The sequence below is a fragment of the Setaria viridis genome, chromosome 1 (genome assembly GCF_005286985.2).
Source record: "Setaria viridis chromosome 1, Setaria_viridis_v4.0, whole genome shotgun sequence".
Lineage (NCBI taxonomy): Eukaryota > Viridiplantae > Streptophyta > Magnoliopsida > Poales > Poaceae > Setaria > Setaria viridis.
This window is the reverse complement of record NC_048263.2, coordinates 40,286,351-40,306,479: the sequence shown is the minus strand read 5'-3', so window position 1 is coordinate 40,306,479 and position 20,129 is coordinate 40,286,351. Positions and strand designations below refer to the sequence as shown.

Sequence of the window (20,129 nt, the reverse complement as noted above, 5' to 3'; positions counted from 1 at the left end):
TCACTAAAGGAAAACTGGTACCTCGGGGGGGAGAGGGGGAGAGAGAGAGGGAGAGAGAGAGAGAGAGTGCAATGCATGCATGGGCAACCAAACCAAACCAACAAAGCAGTACACTCCCCATTAGCTACGATGGAATCGCGCGCTCTGGCCATGGCCCTCGTGCATCTGCATCTGCATGCATGCATATGAATGCTGGCTGGTGGCAGTACTGGAGTTAGCTGCTGCTCTGCTATGCGTACATGGCATTGGGATCACCACTCGCTTATTAGCAGCAGCTCCCCCCCTCACCTACTGGCTGACACGTCGGTACTATTCTTACAAAATCTCTTACCGCCGCGCCCCGAGCCGTACCAACACGACCGTCCTCCATTCGAGCCTCTCGTCAGTCCTCACACGCACACACTCTGACGGTCTGACCACCATGCATACACATACACGCATATGATCAGAGGGCCATGCATGAGACGTGTACCACACCACACTATGCTCCCTCTGCCTCTCACACACGGTCACCTCGTGAGTTGTGAGCACATTGAACACATTTAATGGCCAGCAGCTCGCGCAACAGTTTATGCCCTGACTGCTTTGACCGTCTGCATTGCCTGCCCCGCCCCCGCCCCCCCCCCCCCCCCCCCCCCCCCCCCCCGGCTGCCTCCTCGTCATCTACATGCTCCTACGTTCGTAGGCGCTGCATGGTCCTAGCCCTTCCCATTCGCCGTTTCATTTCATCTCTCAACTCAACCTATGCGCATCGTCGAGTGCAAGCAAATGCGACCGCCAGAAGCTTTCTGTTCAGGCCAAGCTTAAAGCTTTGGCGGTCGGTCGGTCCGCGGGATGCATGCATGCTCGTACAGGACGTTACAGTCATTGCGACCTACCCTAGCCTACCTCCTCGCCGGCCGATAGGTGCGTAGGCTAGCTCTCGTAGCTACGGGCTACTGTGTGCACACAGGAACAGTACAGGATGCATCGTCGACCAGCAGCCGATGCTCTGTTGATGCGCATTGGCAATAGCATGCACATGCAACAGCGTCATCTGGTTCAGATTCTGATTCCCACGGCCGGCGACGACTATGACCATGCAGGCAGAGGCAGGCAGGTGAGTGATGATGTAGCTAGCTAGGCACCGGATCCATCGGACAGGATGGATTCCATGCGTGTACATATATGGGCCGGTCAAAAGGTCGCGCTTTGGTCCTGACCATGATCACATATTCACATATACGCACGCACAGCTACGGCCGGCCATGATCATATGATCCAAATGTCCGCGGTGGCCGGCGGGTTACAGTGCCCCGGCCGCTAATCATGCAATGGCACGGCATGGCGCGCCGCGGGTCGCCACCCGGCCCGCTGCGTCGTCGTCGCGTGCGGCGCGGCAGGGGTGCGAGATGCCCGGCCGCGCCCGGCATGCCGCTCGGCGGTCGCGCGCTGTAGTGGCCGTCGACCGCCTGTAGCCGGCGCTGTGCGGCGGACGGGCCGGGGGCGGGCGGCAGCGGTGACCCACCGGTGATACGGCGGGCCAACCCGGCAGCGGGGATCCGGCCGGGCGGCGCTAGCAGCAGTCGCAGTCGCAGAGTCCCCAGTTGGTCACATCAATCGATCACATGCACGGGGTGCCGGCCGTGGATCAGCGCGCCAGCTTGCTGCGCGCCCCTGGCCGGCCTGCCATTTATGAATCCGACCCTGCATACAGTTAACATGGTGGCAGCATGGCATGGTGCGTGCCTCCGACCCTGCATCCATCCATCGATCGATGTGGTAATGTCGTAGATGGCACACGTACGCTATACATAATGGCGGTGGTGGCGCCAACGGAATCTTGACGACGGCGACCAGCTAGCTAGCTCTCCTCGCCAAACGGCCAAAGCCAACAGTGGCTGCGATTAATGGGAGCCCGTTGCATGGTACGCCACAGTAAGACACATGTAGTAGTGCCGGTCACTACTCACATGTAGTAGTTACTTACTACTTGCAGTACATGCCAATATATACAGCCTGCAACCCTGCATGCAAAAAAGAAGAAGAAGAAAAAGAGAGTAACACGTGACCTTATAGCTAGCTCGCTAGCAAGCTAGTGTGTTCATGTCATTGTCATCATGTGTGTGAGGCTGCTGCACGGGCATGCAATGCAATGCATGTGGTCCATGCAGCATGTACGCACGCAGGGCCAGGGCGTGTGATGTGGACTGGTCGATCGCCTTCAGTTCCCGGCTTCCCGGCTGGCTGGCTGCCTGCATCTGCATGCAACGACGAGGACGCCGGCCGGCCGCTGCTGCATGCCTCAACAAGAGCCTCCTCGTGCACGCACTACTAGCGCCGCAGGCCTACTCCGGCGCGGCAACAGTATCGGCGCGGCCGGCCCGCGCCCAGCCTACACCCCTCGGCTCCAGGACTTGAAGAAGAGTTCCAACAGTGATGCACGCCATGCAACAGCAAACGCCATGGCCGGATCATCTCTCTCTCTCTCTTTCTCTCCCAACCATGGACCAGCCTATGCATTGTACGTCCTGTGTTCGTCGTTCCTACCTGCATGCTGCATGCACGATTTATCCAGCCGGCCAGACCAACCAGCCTCGAGGGTTTTGTGTAGCCCACCCAGTAGGATCAGGAAAAGCAAAAGGAGAAACCCATGCATAAAGGCTCCTGTGCGCAAGTATGTGGCCTACTGCATGCCAACAGCGCAAAAGTGCGGCAGCCGCTTGCATTGCTGACCGTAACTTTCTCACTCAGTCGCACCTCTCTCTTTGTGCGCGTGTTTTTCTTTTTTTACGGTCGGCTTCGGCACTGCTATCTGCCATGCAGCAATGTTTTTTTGAAAGCCACTGGCTGCTGGAACTCGCTTGCAGTACGTGAATAATATAACTGGCCGTATCCGAATGGCTCAGCTTTAATCAGGGTTTTTCTTTCTCGCCTCTCCTTCGCAAATCGCAACCAATATGCAGGCAGAGGCCCAGGCCCAGGCCCAGAGACAAGGGGCAGAGACGCGGCACGTGAGGCGCCCAACTAACCGTCCAATCACCCGGATCTGACGGCTAACAGAAATCAAAGCATCTGCAGCACAGGCACAGCAGAAGCAGCGGCGCAGACTGAGCGGCCCTGGTGGGTACGTGTGCGCCCGCGTGGATCACCGAAGCACATGCTGCCTGTGGATTACCACAAGGAAGAACAGAAGCGAAGCAATGATGCAGCCGCCTTAACAACAGTCGTGTCAGTTCACTTGTTTCAATGTAAACCATGAACAACATTGCCCAGTGCAATTTGCACTAGCCAATGTCCAGTGTGGCGATTTTAGCCTCATCTCTGTAAACTGTTTATGATCTTCAATATATTTTGAGTATAAAAAAAAAACAGTCGTGTCTCTGAACAAACCCATGCCTTATTTTCCCTCTTTCATCAGCAAACCTGCATCTGCAGCTGTGTCTGCAGCCAGCCTTTATCTGAAACAAAGGGGAAGACAATCAATACTTGTTCATTGGGTACCCAATAATATTGCAGCACCATCTTACATTATGTACCCAAAAAAAAAGGGTGCAAGAAACATGTCAAACATCTCTTTCAGAAAAGTTGCCAGTACCCTGTTCATCTGCGAACTGCGACAACACCCTGATGAAACCACAATCTTTCAGAAGAATATCAGCACCACCAGACCAATCCAGTCTTACCCGCTTGATGTGTAAATGGACTGTCATAGTTCAACTCTTCTGGGATAAGAAGGCGAAAAAACACCAAGAACGTAACAGTGCATTAGTACAGAAACAAATGTCTCAGCTACCTCACTCCACTCAGCACAGGATTCAGCTAATTGACTAACAAGCTAGGTGTACAAAAGGAGCCAGCATAAGCTTAGCACAGACCAGAACAAAGTTAGCCCTGCTCGATCATTTACAATTTTCTAAGGGACTGAAAGATAGTAGACAGTGCATATGCCCAGGACAGGCTGAAAGCAAAACAGGCGCAAACAGAAGGCGCCACCAACTTGTCAGGCCATGCCGCTCAAGATTTCAACCAGCTCATTTTTCTTCATCTTTGAGTAGCCTTTGATTCCTCGCGACTTTGCAAGTTCCCTCAGTTCTGCAACCTTCAAAGAGCTTAGATCAGAACTTTCCTCAGCACTATTATCATGCGATTCATCAGTATCTGTAACATCAGCAATTTCCAAAGAAGGTTCGGGATACTCCTCATTTAAGTCCTCAGTATCAGATTCATCATCTGAAATAGCATCAAAGTCATCCAAAGAAATATTTTCTGAGGATATTACAGAATCAGGTTCATACGGAGAAACTGAGTCAGGCTCATCTGTAGCTGTCCTCTCATCAAGAACTGTCTTAGATTGTTGTACAGCATCAGTGACATTACTAGCGATAGACTTGCGATCGGCATCTGCATTGGTAACAGGATGGAATTTAACTCCAGGAACAGGAGATCTTCGCCTGAAATTTGAAGCTGGCCTTTTGAAGGGTGCTGAAGGAGGCTTCTTCTGCTCTTCCTGGGTGTCACTTTTTGTGCCAAAGATGGTTGAGCTTTGTCTATTTCCAGAATCACTGCTTCTCCTAGTCAGATCAAAATTCTGTTCTTTGTCGTCACTGCTCTTCCTTCTTTGGTCCACAGAGTGTTTCCTAAGCAACTTAAGAAGGGAATCAACGCTGCCCCTCTCACCCTGCACTTTTGCAGGTTCAGGCTTCTTGTCTTCTCTGCTTTTTCCCCTAGCGCGTAGTTGTGCTTGAACCCTTTTGAAGAGCTCCACAATCTCCTTCTCTCTTTCCCCTGGAGCTGATGTGGCTTGAGGACGAGAATTGCTTGCCAAAGAGATTGGCGGTCCATTTTTGGAGAACATGATATCACTATCAAATTCATCAATGCTCTCAGAATCATCTTTATCCTGGTATGGCTTACCTTTCCCCCTGGAAGACCCCCCTTTTTGTTGTCGTGATATATCCGAATTCCTTGGCCTATGGTTGTTGGGGCTCGCACTACATACCAAAGACACCCTCATTGGCCCCAACATAGGTGATGTGCCCATGAAACAAGCTCCTGGAGGAACTCTGCAATCTCCATGATGTACAGGTAAGGTTCCTCTGCCTGAGACCCCTGGCCAACAAAAACACTGCACATTAGTTATTTCTTTCGAAAAAACTTGTAAAAAAGGAGGAACAGGCCGCTTTGAAATGGAACTGTCTGCATTAGTTTCTGCAGTACATGAGATAGGATATAGATAACAAAATGAACTGAGACTGCATGACTGAAAAAAAACCTGGACTTTGTTCTAAGAAAATGACGTACTTCGAACCTAGGTCAGGACGGGAGTTTCAATGACCCCCGGAGTTCAATGGTCTGACAGTCCCGGTAAAAACATCATATCCATGTCGGTATGCACAAAGACCACTCAAATGAAACATAAAAACTTATCGAAGCTTTTAAGGAAAAATAGAGGCCATCCGAGGGAGAATGAAATGAACTATTAGGAGTGTCCATACGAAAACAAAGTGCTAAACTGGCCCACATTCACCTTCAGTCTAGAATGAAAGTTGGGTCTTTGTGCATAGCTCGATACGAAAACATGATAAGATGCTTAAAGAGTATGAGCTATTAATGTGACCTCTCTGTACATCTGCAAGGTACGTACTGTGCTACATCACAAGTGGAGGTGAACAGCATACAGTAAGAGTAGGTCAGTCGTCAGTGCATTTTTATGAATCAGCTAACAAACTGTCCTAATTAAAGCTGAACAACGCAAAAGTGGGGAGTGTTTACACCATGTACGAAAAAGATGAAATGCCTGCACTGGACGACAATCAATAATACCAAGAAATAGCAACAAACAGTAAGTCTAATATAAGTTAGACATGGGAAATAAATGCAAATCCATTTTGAACATGAGGGTATGAATCTAGCAGTCACCTAAAAGGACTATTGAAAAAAAATGATAATTTAGTCAACATGTGCATCCAGGCAGCTAAGAAACTGCAGGGCATCTAAATAAGAAAGATGCACTGATAAAGTAGATAGGCATTCTTTGTAAAACTGTGGATGAAAAGTGAAGCACACACCATCGGTCTGCGTATACCAATCCAGTTCATGGCATCTATAAAATCCCTGGTCAATTTAATATCTAATTGCCCTTTGCACTTAAACAAAAACAGCGAGCTGAAATAGACTTTGAATTCACCACTGTGAGATTGGCACATGTATCTGACGACGAACTGCTAATTTGAATAAGAAGCCGCATGAAAATCTATTACAGTTGGGGAACAAAATCTCTCCCCAGTTTCTTAGTTGATGAGGCTAGCAGTGTTACACTGCACTGGAGCAGGCTGCATTTCTCTAGTCTGTGGGATTTTTGACATCCTAAACATGTGGCTTCGCATATTTGACACTATGAAGATGGGTTTCGCAAATTTGACACTCACATCATTGACACATTGATTTACTTGACATTGTGCTTTTTTAATAATTTTATATCCTTTATTTCCATTTTCTGGCAGTCGAAAGGACTGAAATGCCCAAGCACTTAATTAACCTTATCTGTTCGCCCGATTGCCATCGCTTTGACAGGCGATGCCGCCGCTCGCTCGCTGTGCCTCTCTCCTGCCACCGCCAGCTCGTCGAGCCTCTCTCACCTGTTGCCTCCCGTTGCTGCTGCTACCTTGCCGACCGCCGACCGCAGCTCCCATGATGATGGCTGCCGAGCCTCCCTCGCTAACGAGCCGTGCCTCCCCCAGCTGGTCGCTGCCCACCCACCGTGCCTTCCCCGCTACAGTAGGCGATGATCAGCAAAGGGCGGCGTCCTGACGAGCGACGATGATCGGCGGCACGACAGGCTACAATGGGGGTTCTGTGCGAGCGGCGCACGTATCGCAGCAGTTCAATTGATACGATCCAACCAGAGGTATGTACAATGCACGTACACATAAAGCCAAGGTATGTTAAAAAAAAACAAGGGTAGTTCTGCCATTTCACAAGCTAGAAAAATGGAAAGAAAGGAAGATAAAATCATTAAAGAGGCAAAATGTCGAGTAAATCAACGTGTCAACGATATGAGTGTCAAATTTGCGAAGCCCATCTTCATAGTGTCAAATGTGCGAAGCCACGTGTTTGCGGTGTCAAAAATCCGAATTTCTGACTGTACACGAGAACAAAACTCCACGTGGTTGCGGTGTCAAAAATCCGAATTTCTGACTGTACACGAGAACAAAACTAATTCAGCCCCATTTGATACACGAGAATTTAAATCTCCAGAGAAATCTGGCAGAATCCACTCGCCCCAACAGTTCCATTCTCCACACAACCCTCGATTCCCCTTGTGCTAGTAACTGGGATAAGGATTAGGCGATTCACCGTTCTCACACGGTGCGATCTGGAGAGGCCAGCATGTAGGAACCCACACCACATAGCAAACAGTCTCGACTATTAGGCTGCCCCCGTATGGCTCGCATTGCGCCCCTTCGTCGCGACAGGGCCGCGCGCGCCGCGGTGGGGGCATTTACTACGGCCGCACAGGGCAGCAGGACAAACGCATCCAACAACCAGGCTATGGGGGATTGCGCCGCGGGAGGGCGGTTGAATTGAACGAAACCCTAGCCGTCAGAATTGAACCGTCGCCTCGGCGGCACGCGCACGCGTGGAAATGGAACCGTGGGCAAGCGAGACGAGAGGGGGGCGGGTGGCGTACCGCGGTGGTGGAGGAGGGCGGGGGCCGCGGCGGACATTCCTTCGTGGGGACGGCCCGCCCGGAGCGTCCAGGCCGGCGACGGCGGCGGAGGTGAAGCGGCGACCTGGCTTGGGGCAGAGCGATTTGGTGGTGGTGGCAGGTGATAAGCGGAAGAGGGAGGGAGGGAGAGCGGCGTAGAGTTTTGGGAGGGGGGGAACGTGGGCCGGCTCGTGTCACTCGTTCGCGGACCTCGTCGTCCGTGCGACGGAATGACGGATGAGATACCACCAGCCAGCAGCAGCATCCGGCGCGAGCTGATGGGCCGCGAAGAGAAGCCCAAGCTCTTGAATGTTTGGGCCTTTATTTCTATAAGTAGCAGCATCTGCCTCGCCTTTGGCCCAACAAACTCTTCAACTTCATGGCGGGCCTATTCATCGTAAAGAACAAAACTTTAACAAGCCCAATTCCTTTCTTTTTCCTGGGCACTCGAAACTTAGGGCGTGATTGGACCCGTAGAATGCAAGGTGCCTATGATTGGTTGTCTGGACTAGGGTGTGGTCAGGCTCTCGCCATGCGAAAGCTATCCTCCGGCCTAGCTCGCGAGATGCAGAATTTTTCTTGGTCTCTGCTCATCCATGCTCGCGCGGTGCGCTGGTGTGCACGTGAGCGACGCGTAGAGGAGCAAAAGCTACTGGACACGCTAGTTTTGCAGGCAACCTATCAATGTCTCCTGTTGGTCTGGCAGCATCCACACGGGAACCAATCAAAAGACCTCTGCATCTTAAGAGCCTGGCCAACAGGAGCCTGCACTGCTGGTACTAGCCAGGCTCCGTCGAACATCAAATCAATCAACCTCTTAAAAGGGTTTTCGTACACTGCTTAATACTAAGCAAGTACAAAGTTTATCCAAAAAATCTCTCCCAAAACTATCTACTGGGGACTTTACTAAAAATTTATTCTCCCAAAATCATGTCATTCCGCAGCAGATCCCCAATAACAAACTTTCCAATACTTCAAAACTAACCACGTCAGCATGTGGACCCCTCTGTCATTTCACTTCACCGCCTCCGGCCGACCGCGCTCAATCTTGCTTGATGGTTCTCATCGCGTCTCAGCTCCTCTCAGATTGAAATGGAGGGAGCGAGAGCAAAAGAAGAAAAAAGGAAGACGAAATGGTCGCACACATACGCGCAATGGCACAGGCGGCTTGCATCCCCTGGCGCGTTCACCACACGGCCTTGTTGGCGAAGATGCCATGGAGGAGCGGGAGCGAGTCCGCCTGGCCGCACCTCGCCAGGTAGGATTGCCTCCATCTTTCTTGCGGTACCAATTCATTAGCTTCTCGAATATGTTCTTGGTTCCCGTTGCTGATTTCTTGATTGGTTGTCGCCTTGTTTCTACGAGGCGGTTTTCCTTGGCGAAGGCGGAGGAGCTTTGCCTCCGGCGCGAGGCCACCGGGACGGCGCTGGTGCAGGGGTGGCTCTACGATTCGGCGCCAACGTGCGTCTGTGCGCTGGGCCATGAGCGCGCTGACACCGGCGACTGGATCAAGGAAGAGTGGAGGGCAGCACAGCGAGGCAGAGGGGAGGGCACACGGCACACAGGGAGGCAGAGGAAAGGGGCGCACAAGGAGGCGGATCTGAGGCCGGTGGAGAGAGGATGACGAGACTCAATGGTGCCGAGTACCTGGGCGGCGACGGGAAGAGGACTCGATTGTGAACGAATCGTCAATCTTGAATGTTGTACGATGAAATTTTGGTCATAACAGATTGACGCAGCAGCAGGAGAGCGCGCCGCTCTTGAGGTCCTCGAGGGTGACAAACCGGGAGGATTTGGACGGGGAGGAGAGGTAGCAGAAGATGTGCTCAAAGAGGCCCTCGTCGCAAGGGAGCACGATAGGAGAATGGGCGGGGCGATTGGGGAAGAACCGGACCTCCATATATATGCGGGGCGATAGAGGTGTTTTTAGCGTCTAGCTTTCAGTTACAGCACCAAGGACAGAATCACAAACCAATGACCTACAATACTCTCACAGTGACAACAGCCAGATATTGTCAAACGTCCAGGCAATTACACGCTTGCAGCTGCAAAGATTGGCAGCCTTGACATTGGCCTTGGCCGGTGGCTTCTACAATGACTTTCTTCAGTGACTTCTACGGCGACTTTCTCCTCCCTGCAGAAAGAGTCGCCCTTGCTGCATGAAAGACAAAAATTTCTACATTGTGTCAGAACTCACATACCTGTCTCCCAGAGAGGAGTCGTCACACACAGCAAAAGACGAAGTTACTTGAAACCAAAAGATGTGGGCAATAAGCAAAAGGGTCAACAATGGGATTGGATGCACTATAGTAATTGATTAGATGGCCACCCACAAAAGGAAGAGAAAGATAGCACTTGCGCACTGGACAATGAAATCGTCACCCCCAATACATGCAACGCCATCGTGATGATGGGAGAGCCGATGTTGAGGATGCGCTGGCCGCTACAAGCCTCTTTGTCCCGTAAATAGCAACGGAGCGCATCATGCCTCTTGACGCCTCTTAGCAATACTTAATTTATCCATTGGTAGCAAAGTAACTATTGCTTGGTATGATGATGCTTGGTATGATGAGGTGACTATTAAATACTCACCGCTTCAGTCACAATCAAAGCGTCTGCCATGTCCTTCGTTCTAACGACAGTCTACGGTCCAACAAGGGACTCTGAGAAAACAAACTTCCTGAATGAGATTAGCAACATGGCCCCCCAACCAGATGTTAAATGGCTCATCCTTGGAGACTTTAATCTCATCTATAAAGCCCGAGACAAGAATAACACCAATTTAAACATTCCGTGTTTGCGCAACTTCAGGGACACCCTAAATTGTTGAAAGCTAAAAGAGATCCACTTGCAGAATAGAAAATTCACCTGGAGCAATGAACGTCGCAATCCAACTCTCGTACACCTTAATCGTGTTTTCTGTAAGGAAGCCTGGGATTTAACCTTTGCATCACATGTCCTGCAAGCTCTCTCTACTTCTCTCTTGAATCACTGCTCCCTGCTTTTATCGAACCAAGAGAATCCACCGGGGCCGAGACACTTCAAATTTGAGAATTTCTGGATCTCAATGCCAGGGTTCAAACGGGTCGTCCAAGAGGCATGGTGCACTATGAACACCCACACAAAACCCATCCATTGCCTAAATTTCAGACTTGCTCAGACTGCTCGTGCCTTAAGAAAATGGAGCAAAAATCTTTTCTCAGAAGTTTGGCTGCAATTCCACATGGCGCAATCAGTAATCCTACAGTTCAACGTTGTGCAAGAGTCGCGATCACTAACAGATGACGAATTAACCTTGCTCTCCAAGCTAAAGAAGAGGATAATGGGCCTTGCGATCTTGGAACGGCTACGAAAATGACAATGCTCAAGAATAACAAACCTCAAACTTGGCGACGCGAACAGTAGATATTTTCACCTAAAAGTAAACTCCAGGAGAAGGAAAAACTTCGTTACCAAACTCTGCAAAGATAGTGGCTGGGCAACCACTCACCAGGAAAAAGCCGATGTCGCTCAGGCTCACTTCTCTAATGTCCTAGGAAAACCGCCAGACAAAGATATTGATTTCAACTGGGACATCTTTTCTTGGCCATCAAATGACCTTGCTTCTCTTGATGCCAAATTTTCTGAAAACGAAGTCAAACGAGCTCTCAACCTCATGCCAAAAGACAAAGCTCCGGGCCAGACGGCTTCACAATCAACTTCTTCCACAAGTGCTGGGAGACAATTAAAGCAGAACTGATGAGCCTAATCCATGCCTTCCATAGTCAACGACACAACTTCTTCGACATCCTCAACTCGGCCAACATAGTTCTCATCCCCAAAAAGGAGGAAGGGGACACCATTGCAGATTTCCGCCCCATAAGCCTCATCCACACAATTGCAAAAATCATCACAAATATGATGGCCCTTCATGAACACATTGATTTCGGAAAGCAAGAGCGCATTCATTAAAACAAGAGCAATCCACGACAACTTCATGTATGTGAGAAATCTTGCTCGATGGTTTCACTCATCCAGAACCCTATCACTCATGCTTAAGCTGGACATCTCAAAGGCATTCGACTCAGTGCGATGGGATTACTTACTAGACCTTCTCCATCGCCGAGGTTTCCTGCCAAGATGGAGAGGTTGGGTCACAACTCTTCTAAGCACTGCAACTTCCAAGATTCTCATGAACGGTGCCTTGGGAGAGGACATCCAGCATGGCAGAGGACTTAGATAGGGTGACCCCCTTTTCCTCTCTTCTTTTTGTCCTTGCAATCGACCCCTACAGAAACTACTCCAACTTGCGACCGACAAAAAGGTGCTAACGAAGCTAAGAGGCAAATGTGCGCGACTACGTCTCTCCCTCTACGTGGATGATGCAGAAATTTTCATCAACCCAACGATTGTGGACATTCGTAACATCAAGGACCTTCTGGAAAAATTTGGCTGAGTTATAGGTTTGTGCACAAACATTCAAAAGAGCTCACTAGCACCGATCCGATGCAGCGGGATAGACTTGGACTCTCTCCTTGCTCCCTTCCCGATGGCTCGAACATCCTTCCTAATAAAATATCTTGACCTGCCTCTCTCACTCGGCAGATTGAAAAAAGTGGACTTCCAACCCCTATCTGACAAAGTGAATGGAAGGTTCAACAACTGGGTTGGCAAGCTTCTCACCCCGGCAGGCAGAAGAACCCTAGTCAGGGCGGTCCTATCCTCATAGCCGATTTACTACCTCTCAGCCCTAAATGCTCCAGTAGCGGTCCTCAAAGAAATTGACAAGCAACGAAAACGCTTCCTATGGTCGGGCACCGACCAAATTGCAGGAGGGAAATGCAAGGTGGTGTGGGCCTTAGCTTGCAAACTGACTCAACTGGGTTGGCAAGCTTCTCACCCCGGCAGGCAGAAGGACCCTAGTCAGGACGGTCCTATCCTCACAGCCGATTTACTACCTCTCAGCCCTAAATGCTCCAGCAGTGGTCCTCGAAGAAATTGACAAGCAACAAAAACGCTTCCTATGGTTGGGCACCGACCAAATTGTAGGAGGGAAATGCAAGGTGGTGTGGCCCTTAGCTTGCAAACCGACTCAATTGGGTGGCCTTGGAATCCTGAACCTTAAGAAATTTGCAAGAGCTCTATGCCTCCATTTGATGTGACAGGAATGCAAGGATCCGCACAAACCTTGGGTAGGAATGCCAATTCTATGCAATGAGAAGGATCGTTGCTTGTTTGCTTCAGGTACAACGATCACAATAGGAGATGGGGAAACTGCAAGATTCTGGGGATCAGCATGGCTACAAGGTACGACGCCGAAAGCATTAGCACCTTCGATATACAAAAGAACATATCAGTCAAGAATATTTTAACAAACGATGCGTGGATATCAGACATAAACATAGCGGCCATTTCATCAGGCACGCAACTATTTGAATTCACTAAGCTGTGGGCTAGAACAAGATCGATTCAGCTAACCCAGGGCGCTCCCAATTCTATTGTCTGGAACCTAACCAAGCATGGCGAATACACAACGGCTTCGGTGTATAAAGCACAATTCGTAGGATCGGCCCCCTCTACCACGGAGCAACTCACTTGGTGGACCTGGGCTCCGCCGAAGTGTAAATTCTTCTCTTGGTTAGCATTCCAGAATAGGCTATGGACAACGGACCGGCATATTACCCGAGGATGGCCAAACCAAAAGGTCTGCGTACTCTATCACTCTCACGACGAGAATCTACTCCACTTGCTGATGCAATGCCGATATAACATCCGAGTTTGGGACAAAATCTTCCATTGGGCGGCCACTCACGTCCCGGTTAGAGGCGATTGGACAGCCTTTTCATCCGTAAGCGAATGGTGGTCAGCAATCGGATCCACAGCTGGAGCTCCTCTCAAGGGTTTGCGGTCCCTTATCATATTGGTATGCTAGGAAATTTGGAAGGAACATAACGCAAGGGTTTTCCAACGCAACTTCAAAAGCCTTGACCAACTGTGTAGCAAAATCAAAGACAAAGCCCGCTGCTGGATTTAGGCAGGAGCCACACACCTAGGAGCTATTGTCAACACGGAGGGGACATGATCATCTCTGCATACTTGCATAGTAATAGTTTTTTCTTTCGTATTTGAGCCTAGGTCTTGTTTCTCTCTTCTCTATTAATTAATACAAATACGGCAATCTGCCGGGTTTGTGTTTCAAAAAAGAATATTAGGTACTTCCGTCCAAATGTGTTTGCTATACGGGTAGTGTGCTATATAGTTCCAAATTGGGAGGGTGCATCCTGGACATCCAATTGGGCTCGGTTTTGAAAGGTGCCACACTAATGGAGAGCCATTGGAAAATCTTTATGGTACGGCGATGCGGACGATCTGCGCACTACTGCTCCTTATCGCTTGGAAGATTTCGAAGGAAAGCAACGTCCGAATTTTTCAGTGCACACACTCCACAGTAGAATCTCTAATAGCAAAGATAAAAGAAGAGGCGATGGCCTGGTACTTTGGCCCGTGCAAAATGGCTTAGGGAAATTGTCCTTGGAGCGTAGCACTCGCTGGTGCTTTTCTCCTTGTTTTTGCCTTCCGTTTTCTTCCGTTTGTTTGATCCCCTTCTACATCAATATACATGGGGGTGGGGCAATGTTTTGTTGTCACCACTTCAAAAACAAAGTTAAGTACTTAGGTTTTTCATGATGGTTTCGTCGGATGTCACCGTTTCGAAGCTGGGCCATCACTCTTTTTGTTGAATATTTTCGTTTCGAGGGGGAATCGAACCTGGAACTGGGGCTCAAGCAACACAAGTATTACCACCACTGCACCACACCACTTCTCCATTCGTGTCACACTGTGGGATTTTCTTTTACTTATTCAAAATAGGAGCCGGCCCACGAGGTGGCAGCGCGTGATTGGCTCAACAGATTTGGAATGAAGAACACATTAACAGATGGTATTTCTCTTTTGAATCTAGAATCAAAATTTATAGCTGGTATTTCTTTGTCATACGTAATCCAAAATTGATGGTTCTTTTTTCTGATTTTTTCTAAAAACACCCTCTTTTCTTCAATGATGTTATTTTATATAGATTTCTATTTTTCGTGGATGTTATTTACATGCCTTGTCTTCTTCCTTGTATGTACAAAATAGAAAAATATTTCTTTTGCACAACCATTACTAATGTAACTTCGTATTGTGTAATATAAAGGTAAACAAAAGGTTATGTCAAAATTTGAGGTGCATATGAGTTCGAAAATGTTGTAAAGTGTGAAAAACTTCAATGTTCAACTAACATTGTATGAAACTATGTGAGAGATGTATCCACTTGTGAACAATGTATATTCCAACTTTACTAAAATCATTTGAATTTTTTATGATAAGTTTAGGGATCCAAAATATGTTGCCATGTCAAATTGTAGAATGTTCGGACCAAATTAAGATATTATTAGAATTATTATATCATAAACTTGAGATAGATTTATGAATTATCCCTAATAAACTTTTAAACATTTCAATGATTCCAAGACATGAGTTAGAATGTAACATATGAGCATAAATATAATTTTTTTTACAATTTTTTGAATTGTATTGGAGGTACACATCGTACAACTTAGAATTAGTTTCGATAAGCATGCATAAATTCATTTAAATGACAAAAAATACCAAATATGTTAAACATGCTTGAAACTCATACGTGACAACTAAGATGTTATCTATTAAATGTAAAAAATGTATTGGGGTATATAAGATAATTATTTTGCAAGTTACTTCACAAGGTGTCAGAATTATTTATTTAAAAAATACAAAAGTAACTTTTTTGCAGACACATGTGACAATGTAAATCCACAAATGTTGATAGGAAGATAAAGATAAGGTTGTGCACAAATTTAATGTATATATGAGCAACAAAAGACTTGAGCCTGTTCACTGCTGATTTTTAGCCAGCTGCAGCTGTGTTTGTACAACCCAGCCATTCGGCTGCGGCCCAAAAAGTCAGCCAGCGGGCGCAGCCGCACGGCACGCATCGTCTCAGTCTCCCACTGCGCCGCCAGGGGCTGCCCATCGTCGCGTCGCTAGGGGACAGGGGCTCGCCGTCGTCGCCCGCCCGCCCATGGATCCGCCGGCGTAGGGGTAGGAAATCGCCCCTGGAGCCAGGGGCTGCCCGTCGTCACGCCGCTAGGGGACAGGGGCTCACCGTCGTGGCCCGCCCACCCACGGATCCGCCAGCGTAGGGGCAGGAAATCGCCCTGGATCCACTAGCGCCAGGAGCTGCCCGTCATCGCGCCGCCAGGGGCTGCCCGTCGTCGTGCCGCTAGGGGACAGGGGCTCGCCGTCGTCGCCCACCCGCCCACGGATCCGCCGGCGTAGGGCAGGAAATCGCCCCTGGATCCACTGGTGCCAGGGGCTGCCCGTCATCGCTCGCCCACGGATCTGTCGGCGCCCGTGGAGTCGGGTTCCCTCCCCCAATTCGGGATTCCCTCTTCTTTTGCCATTGAATCGATTGGTAAGAAACCCTTGACTGCTCCCCTTCTCTATCTATTCTCCTTTTCACCATCCTTGATCATTTCTTTGTTTCTTGCCGATGGATTTCTGTGTTTCTTTTCAAACCTTTATCTCCTATGTTCAGTGAACTGCACATTTAGGTTCAAATAATAGATATGCGAGTAATCTAGGTGACTAGAATCTTTTTTGTTTTCATGTATTTTCATGTTGTCTGATTAAGCACATTCGTTAATTTTTCAGCTTTTAAGCCAGTCCATCTCCCGCTCTGCTCACCAAGACACAACTGCTCTCTCACATTGCTGTTCAGCGGCTTGGGTTGTCAAACTGATATTTATTTAAATTGGGGATGTCCATGTTGTTTAGCGAGTTGGAATAGCAGCAATTTGAATTGAAGCTTGGACAGAAGGTACATGAAAGGATGTTTCTCTTGAATTGGGGATGTCCACTCTCATAAAAACATTCTCTTCTTCTCACCCCACAACATGGACATGAAAGGATGTTTCTACCTGGGCTGACAAAAATCCTCCCAAAATCCCACGAATGGCTGGGTTTGTGACCGAATAGGCCCAAGGCCATCCACTATCCGCCGCCGCGATCAAACATACCGGCCCACATAGCTAATCTGTAGCCCATCACTAAAGAAGCCCATTAACTGGTGAAGGAAAATTTGGATCTATCCCCTTAATTTCCTTGGGCCGGGCTCTTTGTTATCCTTTTCTTTTTCCTTTTTTTTTCTCGTGTGTGCAGCAATCACAGCGCGAGTCGGACGGAGGAGATACGGAGGAGATGGCTGCGGCGGGAGGGGGTGCCGGCGGCTCGTCGCCGTCGGGGACGAAGACAAAAAAGCTTAAAGTCGCCGTCATCCATCCGGATCTAGGAATCGGTAAGCCGCCCCCTTTCCTTCTCCCAGTCGAGCCCCCTGATCCTCAGTTTCCTACTCGCGCTGTCCAGTTTGAGGCTAAGATCTCGCATTAGATAGAATTATTTTGTAGATCGGGCCACTTCCCAGGAAGAAACACTTTTGGCTTTTACTGCAAGAGAGCAAAGCCGGTTTAGAGATTTTGGTGATTCTCAATTTTGCGCAAGCGCTGGACGCTGGTTGTCTCACTGTGTTGATGGAAGATTAAGTTTTGCACTTATGCTTCATATATGTACTAATTGATACTTCTAGTGGAGTGGCGACGCAATTCAATTAGCTTGCCGCGGTAAGCAATTTTGCCGATATGAAGCATGGGCAGCACACACTTGAAAATTTACAGAACAATTTCAGTAAACTTCTTGCCGCAGCAGTTGCAGTATAACCAAACTATAACCACACTTTCATCATCTTTTTGTGAAGGCGGTGCTGAGAGATTGATTGTTGATGCGGCTTGTGAGCTTGCTTCCCATGGACATGATGTTCATGTTTTCACATCACATCATGATAAAAACCGTTGCTTTGAGGAGACTGTTTCTGGTAAGCCTCTGCACTTATTTTGCTGATACCCTATCCCTGTAATTTTATTTAATATTTCCATTAGCTTCCTATGTTCCTTGTTTTTACACACTGTGGACTTCGTGATCTGGATTCTGGTGTTTAAGTCCGAAGTCATTCCCTTGCAAACTCAGTTCCTTAATCCTGGCAAATACTACAGCATTATGGTAAAATGTAGCTTATGCAATATAATTTTTACATGGTTTTCCTCTGCATGTTTTCCAGGTCCTTTTCCAGTTACTGTTTATGGAGATTTCTTGCCCCGCCATGTGTTTTACCGCTTTCATGCTGTCTGTGCTTATCTTCGATGCATTTTTGTTGCGCTCTGTGTGCTACTCTGGTGGCCCTCCTTTGATGTTATATTGGTAGATCAAGTTTCTGTTGTGATTCCACTGCTCAAACTAAAGGCATCATCCAAGGTATCAATCTCTTGTTCGGAATGCTTAGTGCTCTCTAGTTTCTTCTATCATGTTAACAGTTTGTTTGTTGCATCTCCAGATAGTGTTCTATTGTCATTTCCCTGATCTTTTGCTTGCACAACATACTACCATGCTTAGGAGGTTATACCGCAAGCCAATTGACATGATTGAGGAGTACACTACTGGTATAGTCCTCCACATCTAGAATCGTATCACTATGTTTGTTTTCGTTTCCTTTGCTTAACTATACATCTTGACATCCAGCAGCTTTCTAATTGTAGTGGTTATTCCTTTACATATATAAGGTATGGCAGATTTGATTTTGGTCAACAGCAAGTTCACTGCAGCAACCTTTGCAAGGACCTTTCGTGCCGTACATGCTAGAGGAATTGAGCCTGGTGTTCTATATCCAGCTGTATCTGTTGAGCAGTTTCATGAACCTCATGCTTATAAGTAACTTCATGCTTGTATATAACTGACTTAGGTTTCACTTAATTCAAATTTTTGCATACATAAGCAGATGTCATCAACTTATCATGTTCAGGTGCAGCTAAAATAAACTACCATCTTTTGTACAGGTTGAATTTCCTATCGATTAACAGATTTGAGAGGAAGAAGAATCTTGATCTAGCCATTTCAGCATTTGCTTTGCTCCGTTCTGGTGGTGCTTTGCAAGATGCAACTTTAACAGTAGCAGGTGATTTCTGTGTATATATTCTTTTCGTTTGAGTTGCAGGCCCAATATTACTCTATCTTGGGTTAACAATGCCAGATTATCGACTATGCTGATTTCTTACTGTGCTCATTTAGGTGGCTATGATAAGCGTCTCAAGGAAAATGTTGATTACCTTGAGGAGCTCAAAAGATTGGCGGTGACTGAAGGGGTGTCTGGACAGGTTAAATTTGTAACGTCGTGCTCAACGTCTGAAAGAAATGAGCTTCTCTCCAACTGCCTTTGTGTTTTGTACACTCCAAAGGTAAGTATCTAGCTGTGCTAGGACTAAGCTAAGCATTTATTTGAAAAAAAAAACTTTAACAAGCCTGTTTCCGATACTTATCCAGGATGAACATTTCGGCATTGTCCCTCTTGAAGCCATGGCGGCCCATAAGCCTGTCATTGCATGCAACAGCGGTGGCCCAGTGGAAACAGTTGTGAATGAAGTTACAGGGTTTCTGTGTGATCCATCCCCCGCAGAATTCTCAAAAGCCATGCTGAAACTTGTGAATGACCCTGACCTCGCGCTCAGGATGGGTAAACAAGCACGAGACCATGTGGTGCAAAAATTCTCCACGAAGACATTTGGTGACCTCCTCAACAGCTATGCCCTGAATGTCTACCATGAGAGGATGGAGTGATCTATAATACCTAATTCCATGTCAACAATGCCATGTGGAAACAGTTTGAACAATACAGCATTTTTTTTTGCATTTTTGCAACTCATCTGACTTTGATGTGCACACATGATGCTAATGCCCTTAGGCAGACTCGAGTGACTTGCTTATCTGTTTATTGTGTTTACTTAGTTAATCAAATTCGCCAAATTCATCCTGTGCTGCACGTCTACACCTGGAATGGAGCTGGGCCTTGTTATAGTTTGTCTTCTTTCACCCCCTAAAGAAAGTAATTAGGTGTACAATCTGTTGAAACATCAAAGAATCAGCTCACATCTGTAGGTTGCGATATGCCGATGTTTGAAAGGAATCATGAAGGTCCAGGTCGCTGTGCCAATTTCTAGAAACCTATTTGTTGATTCGGTGAACTGTCAAGAATCATCAGATCAGAGTTCTTCCACTATCTGACTCACGCCTTTGGGATGCAAATTCAAGGAATGTGCCAAATCAAAGGTAAACTCTGAAGGATTCCTAAAAGGGGACTCCATCTGAAGTCTGAATAGGTAGGAGTACGTAGCTAATGTGGTTTTGTCAGCGGTGGAATTGTTGCTTCTGTTCACAGGAAGCTGAGTTCAGGGTGGAAAACAGCGGTGGACGGTTCCAAACCTCAGAGAATTTTATAACGCGATTAGTCGGTGGCGGTTGTGATCAGGATGCATCTTTTAAAGATTTCTTAGTCAACGGA

At 47.8% G+C, this 20,129-nt stretch overlaps 2 protein-coding genes across 2 annotated transcripts; one reads left to right on the top strand and one right to left on the bottom strand.

Moving 5' to 3' along the window:
* Positions 1-3,691: 3,691 nt before the first annotated feature.
* Positions 3,692-7,833, bottom strand: LOC117841483 (SAP-like protein BP-73). Its single transcript, XM_034721873.2, has 2 exons — positions 7,673-7,833; positions 3,692-5,091 (listed from the first exon to the last, which is right to left on the bottom strand). The coding sequence occupies exons 1-2, from the start codon at positions 7,707-7,709 to the stop codon at positions 3,983-3,985; spliced, it is 1,146 nt and encodes a 381-aa protein (XP_034577764.1). The 5' UTR covers positions 7,710-7,833; the 3' UTR covers positions 3,692-3,982.
* Positions 7,834-16,882: 9,049 nt separating this feature from the next.
* LOC117841480 (uncharacterized) lies at positions 16,883-19,601 on the top strand. The gene is made up of 8 exons (XM_034721871.2): positions 16,883-17,042; positions 17,499-17,615; positions 17,859-18,052; positions 18,132-18,237; positions 18,358-18,505; positions 18,631-18,749; positions 18,863-19,029; positions 19,115-19,601. The coding sequence occupies exons 1-8, from the start codon at positions 16,946-16,948 to the stop codon at positions 19,406-19,408; spliced, it is 1,242 nt and encodes a 413-aa protein (XP_034577762.1). The 5' UTR covers positions 16,883-16,945; the 3' UTR covers positions 19,409-19,601.
* The last annotated feature ends 528 nt before the right edge of the window (positions 19,602-20,129 follow it).

What these genes read in the sequence shown, in the direction of transcription:
- LOC117841480 (XM_034721871.2), top strand. Translation starts at nt 16,946, where the DNA reads ATGGCTGCGGCGGGAGGGGGTGCCGGCGGCTCGTCGCCGTCGGGGACG. An exon ending in GATTGAGGAGTACACTACTG is followed by an intron (nt 18,238 to 18,357) that starts GTATAGTCCTCC and finishes TACATATATAAG; the next exon opens with GTATGGCAGATTTGATTTTG. An exon ending in GTGTTTTGTACACTCCAAAG is followed by an intron (nt 19,030 to 19,114) that starts GTAAGTATCTAG and finishes ATACTTATCCAG; the next exon opens with GATGAACATTTCGGCATTGT.
- LOC117841483 (XM_034721873.2), bottom strand. Translation starts at nt 7,709, where the DNA reads ATGTCCGCCGCGGCCCCCGCCCTCCTCCACCACCGCG. An exon ending in CGCCCTCCTCCACCACCGCG is followed by an intron (nt 5,092 to 7,672) that starts GTACGCCACCCG and finishes TTTGTTGGCCAG; the next exon opens with GGGTCTCAGGCAGAGGAACC.